The sequence below is a fragment of the Corvus kubaryi genome, unplaced genomic scaffold (assembly GCF_017639235.1).
Source record: "Corvus kubaryi isolate FWS band 111438036 unplaced genomic scaffold, C.kubaryi_AGA036_p1.0 37354, whole genome shotgun sequence".
Lineage (NCBI taxonomy): Eukaryota > Metazoa > Chordata > Aves > Passeriformes > Corvidae > Corvus > Corvus kubaryi.
Window position 1 is genome coordinate 16,183,892 of NW_024581116.1, and position 18,439 is coordinate 16,202,330.

An 18,439-nucleotide genomic window follows, 5' to 3' on the forward strand; every position below is an offset into this window, starting at 1 on the left:
AAGTTTCTTACCTTATGGCTGCTGAGAGAATGGGAACTGCACAATGCTCTGTGCCTGCAGGGACACTGCACAGATGAACCTCATTGCTGCTGTTTACAGAAGTCTGACAGTTTTTAATTTGAAAAGAGGTTGTCTTTTGCTTTTCGACAGTTCAACAAATCAGACAAAACAGTTGCAAGTGTTATCTGTAAACAGCTTCCTGTTTGAAATAGATCAGCTGTCCTGCAGGACAATAATTAGGGAAGAAGTGTGGGAAAACTGAAGAGGTCCATGATGTAAGCTTTTTATTTTGGGAATGTACTTTTTTGGGAATGCACACTTACTTTCCCCTCCTCCTCTCTAGCAGAGAACCCCTTTTTAACCATTTATATCTATTCAGCTCTAAGCCATGCATGCACACTGCCCTAGCACGACACTTTCCTTGCTTTGCTTCAGCAGATATGAAAACACATGAAACGCAGCACTGAATGTGAACATCTTGTGTGGATAATTAACACACTCTCCCCTTACTGAAATCCTCTCCATTCTTCCAATTGGCTGCAGCATTCTTGACTTGAGTAAAACATGCAACTGTTTCAGAGCCATGTCTGAACACCCCACAACAATGTAAATGCTAAATTTACATATCTGCATGGCAGGCATCTTCACAAAATTTTGGGGGTTTTTTTTAAAACATCTTTTGATAGGACTTTAGTGCTCTTTCACTATAGCTTCTAAATAGTTGCACAACTCTGGGTTTTACCTTAAACAGCTAAACTAATTTGAGGCCTGGATAAACCACAGTAGTCCACATGCATTTGAGCAGCAAAAAACTGGGGCCAGCTGATTCTGGGAAGTGGGATTTTGAGAACACTCCCCTCAGTCACAGCAGTTTATACTTCAACAGATAGAAACGGTTTCACTCTCAATTTTCAGGCCAAATATAGAGTACCACTTGTGACTATACCAATTAATACCCTCTGATGAAAAGCTGCTATATTTTTAAGACTGTAGCTCTGATAGCTACAAAAAAATCTTGTGAATCCTCTGTCTCCGTCCATCTCATGCCACTGTTCCCTCCTCCCAATTTCTCCAGGTAAGGTTTGAGGGGTTGTGCTATAAGCAAGCAACCTGTGGGCTAGCAGCCTGGGCAACCCCGAATATGCGACCTCTTACTGGAAAACCAGGACAGGAGCTAAGGGCAGTAGTGGGAGGTTCCTTTCCATCTTCCACAGTCCCAAGATCAGGAAAGTATCAGAAAACAGAAAAGGTTTTAGACTGAGGGGCTAGAGAAAGCTGCAATAGAATCATCTGTGTGTTCACTTCTTTATCATTTTTCAGATCTCTTTTGATGTGTAGGTCCACTCCACTGAGAATTTTGTGCTGTGGTGGGGCTTGCAGTACAAGCTGATGACATGTGTGATGCACTCTCTTCCTGCTTTGCTCTTGACTTTACATATCCTCTCTCCCAGCAAACCTCTCCCTAAGCCTGGGGTGTGCAGCCTTCTTTCCCACAACAGCTTGTATTTTGTTAGCCCACAGCACAGCACACACTGACCAGCTTTGATGGCAAAGACAAAATCAGATACAATAAAAGGTAGTGATGCCTAATACTCAGGACTCCCTGTGGACTACCTTCATAAATGTTTCCCTGTTGGACTGGAACCTAGCTACCCTCCTCCGCTGCTATGGACTCCTGTATTTTAACACGCACCAAATGGTCATGAAAAGTTAAGAGCCAATGATAACTTCCAGATTACCTCAGTAAAGAAAGGGCAAAATGGTAGAACATGAACGTAACTGTATAAGGACCACGCAACTCTAATTTCAAAGTTCATTTTTTATGCATACAAGCCCCATCAGTTCAGTGGAAGCAGAAGGCAATTAGCAGGACTAGGCCCTTGCAGCACTCTGTTGGCAGCAACTCACCAAGACAAACATTTTATGTAAAGAATGCAGCAAAGTGACTGTAGTCCAAGCCTTTGAAGATCATATTACCATGGCAAAGACAACTCCATTTACATACATATCTACTCTCCCTGTAAACACAGGCAAATAACTTTAAGGCCAAAAACAGAATATAATGGAGAAATAGAGCCATTCAGGGAAAGTCCGTAGAAAAGGTAGGACTCAACACTGGGGGAGCAGAAATGAAAACATAAACATAAATGACCAGAGTTCAAAAGGAAAAGGGCAAACACTATAAAGGCAGTGAAAGTGTTTTCTCTAGGAAAAGGGAGAATAAGCAAGTTTCCTTTCACATGAGAGAGAGAAAGGCATAGTCCCCATACAGAAGGGCCTAAGCAACCTTTTCCCACTCCAAAAACCGACTGGAAACTCTGTAGCCATACTTGTGCATCATCTAAATCAAGCTATTATGTGCAAACTGGGGTACTGATGCATGGACCATGTGAGAGCAGCTTAGGTCATCACCGGGTCACAACAGCCATTGGTTATTAAGTTCTTTATTATATTAACATGCCTGTCCGGGACACTGTAGCACTTCAAGAGCTGATTCAGTCTTTCTGCCACCCTTTGCTGGATGGAAAGGGACAGCCTTCGGAGGCCATGGTATACCAGTACAGAGGAACAAGGACTGGACAAACTGAAACACAGAAAGGAAGCCTGAAGAGGGTGGAAGCAAGAACATGCAGCCTGGGAGGAATAGAGATTGTCTGAGCAACCAGGGATCATGTTAGGAAAGCAGACATGCCCTGGGAGAATTAAATCTGGCCAGGGACATCAAAGGCAACAAAAAAGGCTTCTTTAGGTACATCACTGATAAAAGGAAGACTAAGGAAAATGTGAGTCCTATCTGCAAGGAAACAGGAGATCTGTTTGACAGGCTTGAGATGGGTCTGTGCAAACCTCATGAAGTTCAACACCACCGAGTGCAATGGGCTGCACCTGGGTTGGGGCAATCCCAAGCATAAACACAGACTGGGCAGAGAATGGATCAGGAACAGCCCTGAGAAGAACAACTTGGGGGTGTTGGTTGATGAGAAGCTCAACATGACCTGGCAATGTGCACTTGCAGCCCAGAAATCCAATCACATCCTGGGCTGCATCAAAAGAAGTGTGGCTAGCAGGTTGAGGGAAGTGATTCTGTCCCTCTACTCCTCTCTCAGGAGAGCCTACCTGCAGTGCTGCATCCAGCTCTGAGACCCCCAACATAAAAAAATGTGGACCTGTTGGAATGAGTCCAGAGGAGGGCTAACAAACACAATCAGAGCTGGGCTGGAGGACCTTTCTAATGAACATGGGCTGAAAGAGTCAGGCTTCTTCAGCCTGGAGAAGGCTCCTGAGAGACCTTAGAGCACCTTCCATTACCTAAAGGGGGGTAGAGCTAAAAGAAAGCTGGAGAGGGACTTTTTACAAGACACGTAGTGACAAGGCAGAAAGCCTTCAAATGGAAAGAGGGCAGGTTTATATTGGATACTATGAATTCTTCACAGTGAGGGTGGTGAGACACTGGAACAGGCTTCCCAGAGCTATGGATGCCCCATCCCTGGAGGTGCTCAAGGCCGGGTTGGATGGAGCTTTAAACAACCTTATCTGGTGGAAGGTGTCCCTGCCCACAGCAGGGGGGACTTAGTAGATCATCCTTAAGGTCCCTTGAAACCCAAACCATTCTATGTTTCAATACAGCAAGACACCACTTAGGCCAGCTACCTCAGCTTGACCCACTACACAACTTTTCCTCAGTCTTTAAAGTCAGGTTAAATACCACATTGACCCAACTACAAGTAGAAGTCTTGGATTCAAACCAAACCAAAGCCAACCCATGCAGAGAAAATCCAACTGGTTGTAAAAGGACAAAAAAAAGTTTTTAGAAAACAGGAAAAAATACACTAATACATTTTAGGAGCATCCAGGCAAATTTTTCTACTCTTTGCTTAGTGAGTTGGCATTATCTTTGCATCTGTAAGAGGATTAAACACAATACTTATTTTAAAATCTTAAGATATGACATGGCCCTGATTCTCCCTTTGGTTTAGCAAAGCATCCAATGGTATCAGCATTTCCCAATCAGATTTTTCCAAAGGATGATAATTTCCAATATCCAAACTCTCTAAGAAATCAGTATCTGAGCTCAATTGCTGGAGCTGTTTATTGCAGGCCATCACAAATGCTGTTCCAGCTCTTGAAAGTAAGAGCTGCCTCACTAACCAGCCCACATTAAGCCTCCCAGGGCATTACCAAAAAACTCCTGCAAGTAGCGAGAAGATGCAGCAGATGAGGGACTCCTCCATGGTACAGACATGTACACAAGCACGCCAAGTGCCACCCCTCCTCTGCTCTCAGGGCAGCACAATGATGTGTCCTATTCCCTTTGCTTCATGTAACAGTATCTCTTTAGCCAAGAAAATAGGAAACAACTTTATTAAGCATTAAGACAATCCTGCTAAAGCTCAGCCTGCAGATCTGTCCCTGTGAAGATATCCATCCATCTGCACCCCTTAGCACAGCCCCAGCACCTCTGCCCTCTGTGGACACAGACAGCAGAAGCTCTCCTTAGCACCTCTGCTGCGCAATACATGAGATGTATGGTGGGAAAGATCAGTGTGGCTACAGCAACACAGGATTAACTCTACCTGCAACTGTGTAAAATCTGGCCTTCAACTTCATTAGTGATGCTGCATTAATTTTCTTTTTGTATAAAATTTATAATCAGCATTCACTGCAGCAGTAGTGCTTTTTCTGTTACTCATCTCTAAAACTGGAATAATCTCCTCAGTGCTTGGATTTAATTCTATTTTTGCTGCTCCAGGGGCAGATCACAACTGAGCCACACGTTAACTTGATACGCAATAATTAAAAACATTGGCTATTAATAATTTAGCAACAGCAACTGCATGTTGCTAAGCTTAAGAATTACTTTCCTGAAAGAGTAACTGGAAGGCAGAAGAGGGGATACATGAACTCATAGACTTAACAAATCCAACACACTTTCTTCTCTTGATGGCAATACACAGGTAAGGTCCTTTACTCGTATCTCTCTGTAAGGAACAGAGCACTAGTACAAAGACATTCATGTGTTCATGTCAGCAGTGTTTTCACAGGAGCGCCCTCAAGGCAGGCAGCAAGGGGCAGGGCAAAGAGACTTTGTTAAACAGCAGTGCATTACTCACACTGATCAGTGCTGCAGTCAGCCCCTACTGGAGACAAGGAAACTCACACTCCCTCAGCCTGACCACCAGCCTTCATTTTATGAGGCTTCATAATTTTCTGTAATCAACATCTTTTTTTCTGTCTTTCTGATAAACGTCTAGTGGCCTAGATAGCACATCCCACAAACTGGAAAAGGTCTAGCTTTTCAGCATTGCTCTGACCTTCAGATGTAATTGAGAATCAAACTCAGGCCTCCCACTTGGAAAATTTAGGAAAAACGAAGAGGAAATAGATTATTTCAGCCCACAATGCAGGAGTGATAGGATTTCCATTAAATGTTGCTTGGCATCACTACACTGAAACTCACCAGTTGCTCCCACTTACACTCAAGAGGGGCTACTCAGACATGATGTTATCATAGATCAGGTTATCCTATTAATACAAGACAGGTAAAGCACTTACCACCCAAAACTTCAAGCAAGTTCTGCTACACTAGAATTGTGGCAAAGCTACAGACCTTTTCGAAGAAAAATCACCAGGGATCAGTCTTACTCACATTCCTCACACAGGCAAAAATATTTGAAGACATAGTGAAAGGATTCATATGAAATAAACAAGTGAAGCTCTAGTATCAGGTGGAAGTCTCATGAGCACTTAACAGATGTAAACCCCTTGCTTCTCATTTGGAGCTACTACAGGAAAGAACTTCAGCATATGACTGTCTCTCCGCATGGATACTACCCAAATACTACTACTGCATAGTCTTGGTACAGAATGCCTCACCACTTTTTCACCCAGAGCAGCTGATAAAACCCGTGGTGAATCCCATGTTCAGAGTTCAACTGTGCCAGCATATCAAAGGTATAGGAAAAGTCTAGCATCATCTCACATGGAATTTGCTTAGGTTAAGGTAACATTTGACACCAGCGTTCCAGCAGCCTCATTAGCACTTGACCAGATGGCATCAAACTGACTTTCCAGATTGCAGGCATGCACTTGGTATGCTTGTCAAGGGACAGAGGGAGTTGTCTGACTGTATCACTGACACAAACACACAAGGGAGTCTGTAAATAAAGGTAAACTAAGACTATAAAGTCTTTTGCAAACACACAGCCTTGTATCTTTATGCCACAAAAATTCACCTTTCCTTGTAGCTTAGTTTATGTAAAAACCATAAAGAGCTTTGACAGCATTATTCTTTCCCTCAAAGAATTTGCTTATGGGGCCATTGTGAGCCTTTGCATATCATATAGTTCAAGAGGGCTTGCAACAAGATCCAAGAAAAATCTATAGGCAGCTGGCAATGCCTGGGAACATTTGCAATCTTTATGTTCAGTTTACTGGATTTCTCCTCCCCCACTTACCCCCCCTCCCCCCCAGTGCTTCAAAAGAAACTTAAGTGACATTTTTAGTACTATGAAGAGATGAAACCTGAGTTACATTGCACTATAGAACAGGAAATGCTCTCTAGCAAAGCCTGCTGAGGATCACCTCTCCTTGCAGAGGTTACACAGCCCCAGCAGACTCACCAGCCTCTAACTAAAGGTAGTTAACATCTGGTAAGTCTCCACGTACTCCCCAAGCTGCTTCTTCCAGCCCACACCAGCCAAGGTCTGTTTGCACAGGCTGCCATCTGTGACTGTTTTAGTGGGAAGCTTGGTAACGTGTCTGACTCAAGATTAGATTTTTGGGGGACTAGACGAGGTGGCATTTCCAATCTGAGTAATATTCATTTTTGCAATGAAAACTTGAATTTAAAAGTTATGGCAACCCTACTGTAAGACCTTTTACAATTATCCTCCACAAAAGCAGCCAGGATTTGGGCTTCTTATATACCTACAACTCCTCTCATCTCATTCTAAGGGAAGCTGATGAATTCACTTCTGCTGAATCATCCAAGATGAACAATAGTCAAGGAATAAATAAGGAATTAAGTTATACTCCAGAGACAGAAGTTTGAAAAGGAAATAGGAGAAGGCCTTAAGGTAAACCAACTTCTTCAAAGATACAGCCTGCTTTTTGTGCAAATATTCAAGCCTTGTCAGCAAGTAACAGGAAATCAACTAATTGCAACAGGGCACGTTTTCCCTCTTTGCATTCTCAGCACCAAAAGTAACAGCAAGGGCTATCCATCTCACCCTACTAAGCCATGCTATAACTTTTAAAGTCTTCATTTTTTCAATGCAAAAGCAACGCAGAACTTGTTTTAACCTTTTAGCTCTCCATAGCTGAAGAAGAGGTGTCAAATAGGAAGCAACCAAAACTAAATAGAAAAAGGAAGTAAAGGTACAAAGACCCTTGGTGAGTGGCACTTCTCCATCTATTCTCAGGTAGGAAAATGCAAGTTATTAAGTGCTCCTGCCACACAACTTGTTCCCAACTTAGCTCTCCACTTAATAGTGACTCCAGAATTGTCTTTTACTGTGTTAAACACTCCTAATACTATGTTTAGCACAATTAAGTACTAAATCCATATAATTTGCTCAGAACTTTACATGACCAACTCCATGTTCCCCTCTGTGCTTGTGTACGATGTTCTTTAACACAGATACTGAAGTAAGAAATGTAATGTTTCTGAGACATTATCAGCCTTCAGATGCTGATACATCTAGTCCTTCCCCACTTCTCCCTATGTCACCAAGCATGTACAGAACCATGTTAAAACATCATCTAAAAAAAAATCCTAAACATTTCTGAAAGCAAGATCAATACCTAAAAAACCTGTAGTTTTTGTCCAGTGATGTAGTCAAGCACTCAAGATGTAAAAATTCCTTCCCATTTCAGTCTGATAAAGGTGAGAAACTACAGAGTCTGCTTTTAGGTAAGAACTGGTCAGAAATGCTGCCACTTAGAGCAAGTTACCTCAAAATCAACCTATGCCTCCCCCAACACATTTCCTAAGAATTCAAACCCCTAATTCAGGTGTCATTTCTACATATTTTGTAAGTCACACGCCACCTGCTAGTTGACTTCTTCCCGTGTCAGGAACATGTAGGTCTCCAACCGGTATCTCGTGTGCAAAACTCAGGAGTTCCACTGCTCTACAGTAATTCTCTGTATTTTCCCCAAAAGGTGAGATTTGGAATATTTAGGTTTTTCATTACAAATTCTTTTTGCAGACTCTGGACTCTTTTGTCCAGTTGTGTTGCAACAGTGCCAATAAACACCTAAGAGGGCTACCAATAAAATGCTGGGGACTTAATACTTTGATTCACAGGTGTCACTCTCCAGACAGTGGCAAAGTCCCATGAACCAGTTAATCCCCATCTGTGTTTATGGAATTCAAAATTTATATGAAATTACTCTGTTATATGAACAGTTGTTTATTCAGCCATTTTTTCGCATTTTACAGCTGGAATTCTGGAAATTCAAACACCACATCTTTGCCTGTGAGCTTCTTGTACACACCAGAAAATGTTTCCACCTGTGAAGACAAATAAATCTTGCTTATACATGCTGTGTAAACAAGTAACTCTCAGTTAACATACTTAAGGTACTATACTATTTGCCAGTGTATCTTCACTCTGAGGCCAGTTATTTTCTGCCAGATTAAGGTAGCTGAGGATTTACACAAAAAATACATTTCCTCTAGAGTATTGGACCTTCTTTGATTTGCAATAATATGAGACCCCAAGAGCTCAGCAGGCCCAAACACAAACCCCCCCATTTCCCCACTCCAGAAAAAAACGAAGCAAAGTGCAGGCTTTACTGAACACATCTGTTCAAGGTTAAAACTAAGTGCTTCAATTGAAAAACAACAAAAAGAAAACCACGAACAAACAAACCAAGCAACCCAACCAACCCCTATACATACAAAAAACCCAATAGAACACTGTCTGGTCCCATGAGGGAACCAATATAGCTACTTTATAATCCAGGGGCTTTGGCAAGTTGAACTCGAGCTTTAGTTCAAAACAGTCTTGCCCCTATTTCAGCACTTACTCCACAAACAAACAGAAGCATCTTCACTGCCACAAGCCAAAAGGCAAGTCTTCTGCTGTATCCCTAAGCAGTCTCTTAGGGATGTCATAATGTCACCCTGACCTGCATGAGAAAGTAAGTTTTTTAATTTACCTTGTGTTCAACATTGTTCTGTTGTGCTTTGTCCAGATGGACTTTTATAAGCCTGCTGCCGTCCAGTTTTACACGGATTCTCTTGCCCACGATTTCACTTGGGAAGACCAGGTCCTCAAGAATAGCATCGTGCACTGCAGTAAGTGTACGGCTGAAATGCCACATTTATATCATTAAAACACATCCTCTTGAAAATTTTCCAGTTTGACAAGGTTTAAATCTTCCATAGCATGCTCTGACTGAAAATTCAGTGTTGCTTTTACTATTTAATGCCACAGTGTGACAATACAACACTATCACAGGTCATGAAAAAAGAAAAGCTAAATTCTACAGAGTGCAGAAACTTAATGACTGCACAACAAGAAAAAGTAGCCAGGCTTTTGATATTTTAGATTACATGTTGTTTTGTGGCAACAGCCCTGAAACATTCTTCTATTTCTACACATTTAATGAATATTTAAATCAAAACCAAACTGCTCCATCTGCAACTCTGCCAGACACACTGACTGGAAGAGTTTAAGTGTGTGAGTATCCTCAGCTGCACAGAGTACATTCATAGGAGACCCAGTTTTGAAAACACTGGTTTTTTTATCTGCCTAAACCCAAGCAGCTTAGAAGACCAATGTAATACAGAAAAAGACTAGCTGGTAAATTGAGTCCATGCTTAGAAGACTGAAGTCTCCATGCGTGTTCGTGAACTGTCCATTAGTGAGCCAACACAAGAAAAGGTGGCCCAGGTTATTTTACATGAGTCTAAGGACTACTAAGACTTCCAGCATCCCAAGCTACAGTTTCAGAGCAGTATTACTAGTAACTAACACCTGTGTCTACAGCAGCACTTCACACCTGACAAGACTGGGATAGCTAAGGGACACAGACATCCAAAGCAACACAGCAGCCTGATCTCATTTCAGGCTGAGACAGGGGCAGTCCCCCACACTTGCCTTCCTCTGTGCACAAAGTGGCAGCATGCTACTCAGACACAAATGCCAATTTCTCTAACCACTGTGCAGTGCTAGTTTTAATAGAACACAGTGGAGTCCTCCAAAGGCAGGACTGCCGCTAGATGAGTACCGTGAAACTGTACTTTTAAAATCCACACCTGAAAACTACGAAATACAGTAACACATGACACAGGTATAATACTGGGGCAGGGAGGAGCCACAACACATGCCACATGTCATAAAGAAGACCCACTTTTAAGACACAGACTTACATAATGATATAGCAACACATATATGAGGCACTGACATCCAGAGAGATATAGCAGTGTTGCATGTCTAGCAATCCAGTGACTAGATGAGAGCAGGAAGGCCATTTAACACAAATGACTATACTATTGCTATCAAATTCACATCCAGAGGGACTAGTACTCGTACCTACACCCCTCCTCAGCCACTCTCTCCCTCACTGCATCCCTTTCAGTGTGCAAGCCTTGACTTATGCACAGTCTAATATGTGATGTGGAACAGGCTCTTCCTACAACTTAAAAAAAAAATAGGTCTTGTCAGCACACTGTGGTAACAGAGACAGCAGGTTGGGGTTTATAAGCCAGCACTGCTAGCTAAAAATTTCCTATAGCTGTAGCTGGAAATACAAATCGAGTGCTAAGAAATGCAACACAGTGCCCAAAGGTGAACTTGCTACCACACACTTTAGCAGTCAAATGATGCTATTTCAAGCAGTAGGAGAAAGGACAAGACCACCCAATCACCTGAACAACTTCTCAAAAACTCAGCTAACCATTACTTGACTAAACTACCAGTTACAAAAGAAGGCTGTCATACTGAATCAGTACTATTTACTAACCTCCTTGGACGCTTTTGCTTGTTTTTTGTGCGGCTTTTTCTTGTTGGCTTGGGCAGAATCCTTCTCTGTTAAGGCAAAAGAAAAAAAAAGGCATTTCTCAATATCTAGTGGTTACAATCAACTCAGAAACACCCCCAGCATGTGCACCTTCTCCCCCACACTAGAAACTGATGCATGAAAAGCCAAAAAGATAGACTTAAGTATCCTTAAAGATACACCAGCATTAGAAACTGGAGAACTAGAGTTGCCTGCAGAAGGTGAGGTGTTGTACGGCTATATTTCTCAATTACTACTGTATTCAGTGTACTGAAATAGAAGATTTGTACTTCATACCCCCTCCCCAGGAATACAACCACAGTAGTTTACTGTGTCTCACTAGCACTGCTAACACACTTCTTTGGGAACAGAAATCCCAGGACATTTTAAACTTCTGTTACACTGAGCCTCTGGTGCAAACCAGAGTAGTGAGCTCAGTTCCACAGTCAGCTTGGTGACATCTTATTATTAAAACTAGCATTTAAGACGTATTGCACAATCCAGATCAAACCCTGGCTTAAATATAACCTGTTCCAAAATTAGGATCTAAATGAATTTATACTACTTTAGGTAAGTAAAACTTATTTTCTACTTCCCTACTGCAAGGGTAGATGTTATAAAACATTTTGGATGCAGTTTTAGCCACCTGCATCACATCACACCACAGCTTCTCCATGACTGTATTCATGATGGGGTTACCATAATCCAAATTGCGTCATGTCATACTCAAAAGCACATATTCCCTTCTGAACTGATAAGGAATTCTCAGGGGATTACAGAATCACAGAATTTTACAGAATCACAGAATACGCTGAGTTGGAAGAGACCAACAAGGATCACTGAGTCCAACTCCCGGCCCTGCACAAAACATCCCCACAAGTCACACCATGTGCCCAAGAGTATTGCCCAAACGTTTCTTGAACCCTGTCAAACCACTCCCCTGGGGAGCCTGTTCCAGTGCCCAATCACCCTCTGGGTGAAGAACCTCTAGGTGAAGTGAGCCAGAGGCACTTTATTAAAATAAATCTTCTTGGCCCCATAAAGACTCAGAGTAAGGTGCTCTGTCTCTTAAATATATCATGAAAAATTTTCAGCTAGCTTCAGTCCAACTAGTTGTCCACTCTGCAGACAGATTCCTAGTTTGTCCAACCCTTAAGTATGGCCCAGAGATCCCTCCAACACCTTTTCAAGCCTTAGCTCCTATCATATATTTAGAACTTGGATGAGGTTTTTTCCTCCTTTCCTATTAACTTATATTTGAAGTGCTTAGTAAGCAATATATTAATATTTGCTCCCTTTTACTTTAAAGCTTTGCATCTCAAACTTCTGAAGGAGTAGAAGAGGTCGGAACAAGAAAGTTATATCCTCCATGAAAAACCTTTGCATCTCACCAAGTTTGCATAGCTGCCAGCTGAAATAGTTTTAGTTAACATCCACCAGACACTCACTACATTTCCTGCTGGTACAATGAATTACTATCACTATTATCTTGAACGGGTAATGCAACACCAGAACATGCATGAGCCTGGACTAGATCACTTCCAGAGATCCCTTCAAATCAACATTTTTGTGATTCTAAGGGGTTTTTTACCTGAGCGATGAACACCACATGTTTTCCACTAAATTTCTTCTCCAGCTCCCGAACTAACCGCACCTGAATCTTCTGGAAGGACTTCAGCTGAGGAACTGGTACGAAGATAATGATGGCTTTTCTGCCACCACCCACTTCAATTTCCTGAAACAGAAGTACAAAGTAAGCATTAGCTGGGGGTCAAGAAGTCATGTTTGGTTTGACCGTGAATCCCCTGAGCACAGGTATTGATAGTCTTGCTTCTGACTCTGTGGGGCGGGGAGTGCATCACAGAGCAGTATCTGCCTTAATGCTCTACAGACAAAGCAGTGAACAGAAAAACCTCTATCACAGCATTTGTTTTGCTGTGGAGGAGTGATTGGGCAGTAAATCCCACCACCCCTTTCAGAATAACATCCTCTGAACAGCAAAGCCCATTCCTTCTGCAGGATCAGACTCGGATGCTAGAATTGTAACTATACTGAATGCTTACTATCGCATCTGCAGTTGTGCTGATACACAGTTTCAAAAATTACTTGCCTCTAGTGCAGACTCCAGACAAACTTCAAGGGAACAAATATCTTACTTTTAATTTACGGCTTCATGGAAATCACGTTCTGTCCACCACTTGGCTAGGCCTGCATCACTACTCATTCAAACCATTTCTCACCCATCCAAATGCCAACAGGATTACAATACACTAAGACAGGCTACTTCTCCCCTGGTTTATCTCTCCAGTAGCTGACCAAACCCAAAGAAGTTTCCATAGCCTTACAAGGCACTTCTCCCATGAAATTGGCTGCAGAGACATCCTCATTCTCCAACAGAATGGAAGGATGGATTGTTTTTCACCAGCTATGCTTTCATATGAGCCAGCTAAGGTGCCCATGGGAGATCTCTCACAATAAAATCAAGCAGCGACAAACACGTTTCTAAAAACCCTTCAGAAAGGACAGCTGGCATTGCTCCACTTCCAGAGATGCTGTTTCTTCTGAAGGCCCCTCAGCTCACACACCAAGCTGCTTTCTGCATTCCCAGATTCTTTAACTGAACTCTAAGCAGTCAGACCCTGTGTCTGTACTGGTGGGCCTGGGCAAGAGCCAAAAGCAGCCCACGTAAGTTTCTGGTTGCAGTAACCAGCTTCATTGCTGCCATCCAGTCTCCCAGGCTGACAAATTCTAACACTAATTTTCTTCCTCCTTTTCCAGTAATTGTCTTCTTCCTTTTCTTTCTTGATGTTTCAGCTGTCTGCATGATCTAAAATTGAAATGTACAAGCAGGCTAAGCTACATGACCATGTCAGTCTACTGCCTTAATCCACCTACCACCTATTACTTGTACATAAGAGACTCACAAAGAATTTTTTTACAAAGAGTATTAATAACAGTTTATGACAAAGTTTCTGAAACACCTACATTTCCAGCCAATATCTACAGCAAAAAGCCAGCGTCAGACCCCAAACTCAGTCTGCAGACATATAATGTAGATTCTTCGTTTTTAAACACTTTTATTTAACACACTAAACTGCTATTTGGGGTTTTACAGTGACTTTTCAGGCTAGTTCCTAAGAAAAACACTATTACAAAATCCTACGTGCTAACAGCAAATACCAGAACAGAAGCCACAACAGCACACAACAAAACCATCACAAGCCGTAAGACATTAACATCCACAAAAATTAAACATACACAGAACAAGTCACCACCCAGTTCTTGATGGGGAAGGTCCAACCTACCTTAGCTGCTGTGATGTTCAACTCGCGCAGCTGAGCCTTTAAGTCGGAGTTCATTTCCAACTCCAGCAGAGCCTAGAAAAGTGAAGTTGTGGAATGATCCATTACATACACTTCAACTCATGAGAACCCTTGAGACCAAAGTGTGTACACAGTGCCAGAGAGCAGCTATACATACTTTTCACCACAGTCAATATCAAAGATTTAACTTCCTGTAATACACACCAACATCTAACAAGTTGGAAACACATGCTAAGTGACTCAGTTCCTAAGTAAAACTAGGAAAGAAAACACGTTTAGACAGGATGAACCTCGAAGTTTACGGTCTGGATAATTGTCTCTGTAAGCTGAAGTGAATTGCCAAAGAGCACAAGGAAAAGCCACCTACCTGGGATATACCAGACTCGAACTCATCTGGCTTCTCGCCATTAGGCTTCACAATCTTGGCGCTAGAGCTGAACATGGCCTTTCTGCAATGCAAAAGAACACTTCGGCTGTCACCACGCATATGTCACCTGTTCTAAACACAGCGAGGACTCCGCAACCCGGCTGCGCAGCCACCCGCTCCAAAACTAAGCCAGAGAACGCCCCACGGGCCAGGCCAGCCCCAGCACGTCGCTCCAGAGCGTGCCCACCAGGAGACAGGAAAAGCGTCCCGGGGAGCGCGGGGCCTGCCCACCTCGGGGCCCACTGCAAGGCCCCGGGAGCCCAGGGAAGCGGGACCGCCACTCACAGAGCCCCACGAGTCGCCCGAAGGGCGAGCGGCGCTCCTGGGCCCTGCTCCCGGTCCCCTTCTCCCGCCTTCCGCGGAGCACCGCCGGACGAGGGAGGAGGGAAACCCCGCCGGCTGGCCACCCCCGGCCCCGGGCGCCCCGGCGGCCATCGGGCGCCGGGCGGGCGGTAATCGGGCGCATCCCCACGCCGCGGTGCCGCGGGGGGCCCCGCTCCGAGCCCGGTCCCGTATCGCGGCGGCCCCAGCGGCGGAACGGCGGCCCCAGCCCGGACACCCACCTCGCTCCGCGCCGGCCGGGAAAAGGGGGAGCTCTCGCGAGAGCAGGACAGATCGCGGGCTGGGAAGGCGCTCGCCCCGCCCACTGCGGGGTGAAGCCAGAGTAGGAAGAAGGGCAGGGCGGGCACTGCGGACACACAGCGGCTCCGCCACTGCGAGGCCCGAGCGGACATTTACAGTCCTGGAGTGGAGGGTGCGGGCTGCCACATGCGCAGTGTCGGGGAGCGAGGTGGGCGCTGGGAGCTGCCCTCCCGTCCCACTTTAGCCTTTGCCGAGGACGCGCTTCCTGCGGGGGGAGCGAAGGAGACGGAAGGAAAGGTTGTACCATCCTGTCCCTCGCTGTTAACGCCAAGCCTTCGCCGTGGTCCGCCCCCGCCGCTCCCCTCACAGGAGGAGTTCTCAGCCTCTGGTATCGAAATGCCGCTCCTGTGAAGAGCCACCACCAGAGTCTCGGCTTTAGCCCCGCGGTGCGCTCCGTTTGCGCAGCCCGCGGAGGAAGCGCGGCTCTGGCTGCCCCGCGGAGCTCCCCCCTCCCGCCAGGGCTGTGCAGGATGGCAGCAGCCACCGCTCGAACAGCAGTGGGAGAGTGGATGGTGTTTTTCCTGCCTTATCCGTTTCATCACTCCACGTTAATTTAGTGGTCTGGGAGTTTCACCCTGATGTTCAGCCCTTTCAAGGCGGAAGAGACGTGCTGGAGCAGCGCTGGCACAGTCACCCCAGGCCTGCAGCGAGGCGTTGTGCTGGAGGGACCATGGCCAAAACCATGCCAGGGAGGGTGCTGGCAACCCGGGAGTGAGGGCAATCACCTGCCAGCACAGGGCAGCCTGACTTTGGTTTTTGTTTGCCTCTGTAAACATGACCTCTCAGTTGCTTCTGCTAAGAGAGTGTCACAGTGATCACACTTCCCAGAGTGTTACTAGACTAGAAATAACGCGGGAGTCTTCAGCTGTGTGCAGGTACTAACTCAAGATGAGAGTGCTGGGTTCAACGTACTCTGTCATCAGTAGAAGCACTTTTTATTACATACTGTGTTATTGTCTAACAAAGAAGGCTCTAATAACACTTGGGTTGCACACTGATAAATAGAACAGGCTGTACTCTTAATTTCAAAAGAAGTGGCTTGCATGTTGATTCAGGTAAAAGTGCCTGGATGTATATATATCTGAAGTGGAGCTAAAACCTTGCCTAGACAAAAAATACCCATCTTGACACTTCCCTGTTGGCTGATTTAGGTTTCCTGCTCAAGGGAAAGTCCCACTTGGAGGCAGGCGTTCAGCTCTTGGCACATACTGTCCAGGGATGTTAGGCCTAGGAATGGGGTTCAGAGCACTGGTTCTGTGCTCAGATTCCCTGGATTACCCTAAGAGCAGCCAGTTTAAGCTTATACAAACACATTTGCTATTATGATGTAACGCTGTGTGTAGTCTGTTACTTTAAAAATGCAGTAGCGGAGTAATAAGCTCTTGTAAACAAAAAACTGACAAAGACACCAACACCCCAACCTAAACAACCGTAGCACCTGCAACAGGCAGGTCATCAAGTTTTCTAACATTTGTGGACTTTTGACTAAATTTATGATATCCAGAAAAGCAGATTGTTCAGTGTCCATTTTTCTCCCAAGTCACTCCTTGTTCCTAGCATTAATTCAATGAATGGGAAAAACTGCTCAGCTCATACTGATGGCCAGGATTAATATGTACAGAGATTTGGATTGGCTAAGTGTTACAATCCAGTTTAAATCCAGAAGAGCAAAGAAAATTAAGTCTCTGTGTATAAACTGGAAAGAACTTAGAAGGTTCAAAATATACCCAAAAGATGTGATTAAAACCAAACAACGTTAGATGTTGGTGCCAAAACATGGATATGTTTTATTTAATAGTAAAAGAGGCAAAGAGAAAAGAAAGAAAGAAAGAGATAGAGAAAGAAGTGTGTGTGGGGAGTGGGGGGACAGGGAGAGAGTGACAGGGATTAGGTGGAAGCATATCACCCATGCGAAGGTCCCAGTGATGTCTCGTGTCTCCCCTCCATCTGCTCTGCTGGTGGTGAGGGTCCCCCCTTGCTGCCGTGGCCACGCTGCCACACACCGCCACACGCCAAAGAGTATAGAATCCCATGGATTAATATACATTTTGGGCAGGTGGGAATGCCCACATACCCCCCTTGCAGGGAGCCAGTGTGACACTGTTCCTTGCAACACTGGGGGTCTGTTGTATCATCTCTGGTGTAGGGTCTGAGCACCCCTTTTGGGGGGGGCATTGATGGGCCATGACACCCTCTCTACTGTCCTTCACATGGATGCGGCTTTTTCCCCGTGTGAAGGGCCTCTCAGCTGAGCTGGTCTGCACAGTGGAGGATGGGCGGTCACTGTGCCTCTGACCAGAGGTTTTTCCAACACACACCCATAGCCTCTCCTCCCTCCACCCTTTTGGTGCGAGGGTCTGTGTGAGCCTGGCAGCTGACAGCCCTGGGGCAGTGGCCTCCACTCCTGAGGTGTTATACTTGTGCTTTGTGAATGTCCCCAGCCCTGAGTTGTTACTTTATCTTATCTTCATCAACCAGCGGTGTTGGGCCTCTCAGAGCCCTATTCAGGGTTTGGTAGTCTTCTCTGCAGCTTTTGTAATATAGTTTTAAAAGTCCTTCATGAAAATGTTTAAGTCATAAATGACAATATTTCAGTCTCTGACACTAAGCAACAGTGATCAGGACCTGATTAAAGAGTACCAAAAAGAAAGATAACAAGGAATCATCTCATCAGTCTAGTAGTCTGCACTCAGTTTATACTGTGAAGTCATTCATGAAAGGGAGAAAGAATAGGTGATGTGTGGATGGATCAAAACATGACTGTTAATGAATAAAGATGCAATGTGACTATCTGCAGCTTCCTAGCTCCATGCTATGAGTGCTACTGAACAGACCAGGATGCTGCATAACAGCAATGAGAAAAAAAGGTGTAGAGATACGTTTCCTTTTGGATACTGAATTTATGTTAGGGGAAGGATGCAGAGTGTCAAGATCGATGTGCCTGGTACCCAATAATGCCTGGTACTCAAAGTATCTGACAGGTTTTTAAGAATCACTGTGGACCTGTGATCTTTAAAAGAAGTTATGTCATTACAAA

General features: G+C 44.4%; 2 protein-coding genes across 4 annotated transcripts in view; both read right to left on the reverse strand.

The window, feature by feature from the left end:
- Window positions 1–8,401, reverse strand: part of COLEC11 (collectin subfamily member 11) — a 48,666-nt gene extending 40,265 nt beyond the window's left edge. For 2 of the 3 annotated variants that reach the window (XM_042033084.1, XM_042033079.1), the window contains exon 1: window positions 12–8,039. The gene's annotated coding sequence lies outside the window, so the exon portion shown is untranslated. The other variant, XM_042033082.1, reaches the window with a different exon arrangement.
- On the reverse strand, window positions 8,399–15,377 carry RPS7 (ribosomal protein S7). The gene is made up of 7 exons (XM_042033075.1): window positions 15,324–15,377; window positions 14,701–14,782; window positions 14,316–14,387; window positions 12,602–12,745; window positions 10,975–11,039; window positions 9,166–9,316; window positions 8,399–8,515 (listed from the first exon to the last, which is right to left on the reverse strand). The coding sequence occupies exons 2-7, from the start codon at window positions 14,773–14,775 to the stop codon at window positions 8,438–8,440; spliced, it is 585 nt and encodes a 194-aa protein (XP_041889009.1). The 5' UTR covers window positions 14,776–14,782; window positions 15,324–15,377; the 3' UTR covers window positions 8,399–8,437.
- Between the last annotated feature and the right edge of the window lie 3,062 nt (window positions 15,378–18,439).